The 1555-nt window shown below is 60.6% G+C and overlaps 1 protein-coding gene and 1 long non-coding RNA gene across 5 annotated transcripts in view; one reads left to right on the top strand and one right to left on the bottom strand.

The window, feature by feature from the left end:
- Window positions 1–1555, top strand: part of Mxi1 (MAX interactor 1, dimerization protein) — a 64348-nt gene that overhangs the window by 378 nt on the left and 62415 nt on the right. The window contains exon 1 of one of the 3 annotated variants that reach the window (XM_010634641.3): window positions 938–1016. The exons of the other annotated variants lie outside the window; for them this stretch is intronic. Within the exon in view, the coding sequence (XP_010632943.1) occupies window positions 977–1016 (40 nt within the window). The 5' untranslated portion in view covers window positions 938–976. Of the gene's footprint in view, window positions 1–937; window positions 1017–1555 lie in introns of those variants that run through there. 3 annotated transcript variants of the gene reach the window in all.
- The window catches only part of LOC104869403, a 17856-nt gene that overhangs the window by 2039 nt on the left and 14262 nt on the right, over window positions 1–1555 (bottom strand). The gene's annotated exons all lie outside the window — the stretch shown is intronic.

Genomic DNA, 1555 nt, shown 5'->3' with positions numbered 1-1555 from the left:
CAAAGACGGGCGCGGGGAGAGGGGCCGTTGTGTGTCCGTTTGTCGGTCTCGGCCGGCGGGGAGAGCCCGGCCGGGGACCTCGGACTGGTTTGCTGACCATCGAGCCTAGCCAGAGTTCCTCGCTGCGAGGTCGCCTTTCTTCCTTTTTAAAAAAATTTTAAATTCCTGTAGCCTTCCTTCTCCGGCAGACAAGTGTTTTTCTGTAGCTTGTTCGAGGGTGGGGTGGAGATCAGAAGCCGAAAGTTGGGGCCGTAGGCAGACCTCCCGGGCTCCAGAAAGAAAACGCGCAGGCACACACGCTACAACAATAACAACCGCCACCACCAAGCCTCTCCGCGCGGCGTGGGCTCAGGCTCCATCTCGCCCTCCTGTCTGCCTCGCTTTCTTCCTCCTGCAAACAGAGCGCTGGGCTCCGACCATCGCGTGCGCCCACACGGTCCCCTACGCCCCCGTTCCCTTTGGGTGCCACCGCCGTCGGCCCCCAAACCAACCGGCCGGCTGGTCAGGCAGCGGCAGCCGCTCGCCCGGGGAAACTTGGCCAGGGGGAAGCGGCTGCGAGGAAACTTTGGGACCTCCAGAAACAATAGTTGGGGAAGAAGGTGTGGGCTGTTGTGTGCGGCTTATTTTCCGGTAGCCGGCTCCCGAGTGAGCGCGCCCGGCAGCGCAGCAAACGCTTCCTGGGTCGATTTTTACCCCCCCCCATCCAGGTGGAGAGCGATGCCCGAAGCACCGGTGTTGGCGGGGGCAGCTGGGAACCCCACCCTGGCCGGTCTTCCTTTTTGTGTTTGTTTCATTTCTGTCCCTGCCAGCCGGGTCCCCTCAGCCCTCCCCAGGCAGTCAACCCGGCGCCTCCGCACAGTGCTCGGAATAATAGCTATGAGAAGGAAGCAGGGGCCGAGGCAGACTAACCGGCAGACTGGGGCAAACTGGATGTTTACTCGGTCAGAGCAAGTAGGAAGATCGAGGAGAGGAAACGATGGAGAGAGAGACAGAGAGGTCCGACTGCAACGTGTCAGGTCTCGCAGCCCCCCCCAACCCTCAAACATAAAAACACCTCTGCAAACCGACACCCCTGGCCTGCAGGGTTCAAGTAACCGTGTGTTGGCAGCGCTATGGTGGGGACGTTGTAAGACAAACCCTTGTGTTGCGGGTCGGCGGTGCGTTCCTTTCTTTCTAAGACTACCCTGTTTTTCTCGGAGTGTCTGTGCTGTGAGAGAGGCGCATCGTAGTCTGTGTAGCCGAGTAGCTGAGCGATTATTCAAGGGGGCGGGGGTCAGTGGTGGTGTGTGCATTCGTCTGGGACAGTTTCTGAAAAGGCAGGGTCGGGGGAGAGCTGGGTGAAGACGTGGTTTTGTTTGGTGTGTTTGCTTTTGTTGCAGGGGAAGGGGCGCGATTTCTTCAACTGCCCCCTCCCGGGTCCCGGTCCTCTGGAGTCAGCCCCTCGGCGCCGGCTCTGCCTGGGGGTGCTCCCAAAGAGGGCACCTTGGAGAGAGTGGCGAACCTGGTTTGCCCCCCTAGAACCCCTCCCCTTTTGCACCCGCAGACAATCGGCGAC

Source organism: Fukomys damarensis, unplaced genomic scaffold (assembly GCF_012274545.1).
Source record: "Fukomys damarensis isolate Sample0158 unplaced genomic scaffold, DMR_v1.0_HiC HiC_scaffold_8, whole genome shotgun sequence".
Classification (NCBI taxonomy): Eukaryota; Metazoa; Chordata; class Mammalia; order Rodentia; family Bathyergidae; genus Fukomys; species Fukomys damarensis.
This window is presented reverse-complemented; position numbering and strand designations above follow the sequence as displayed.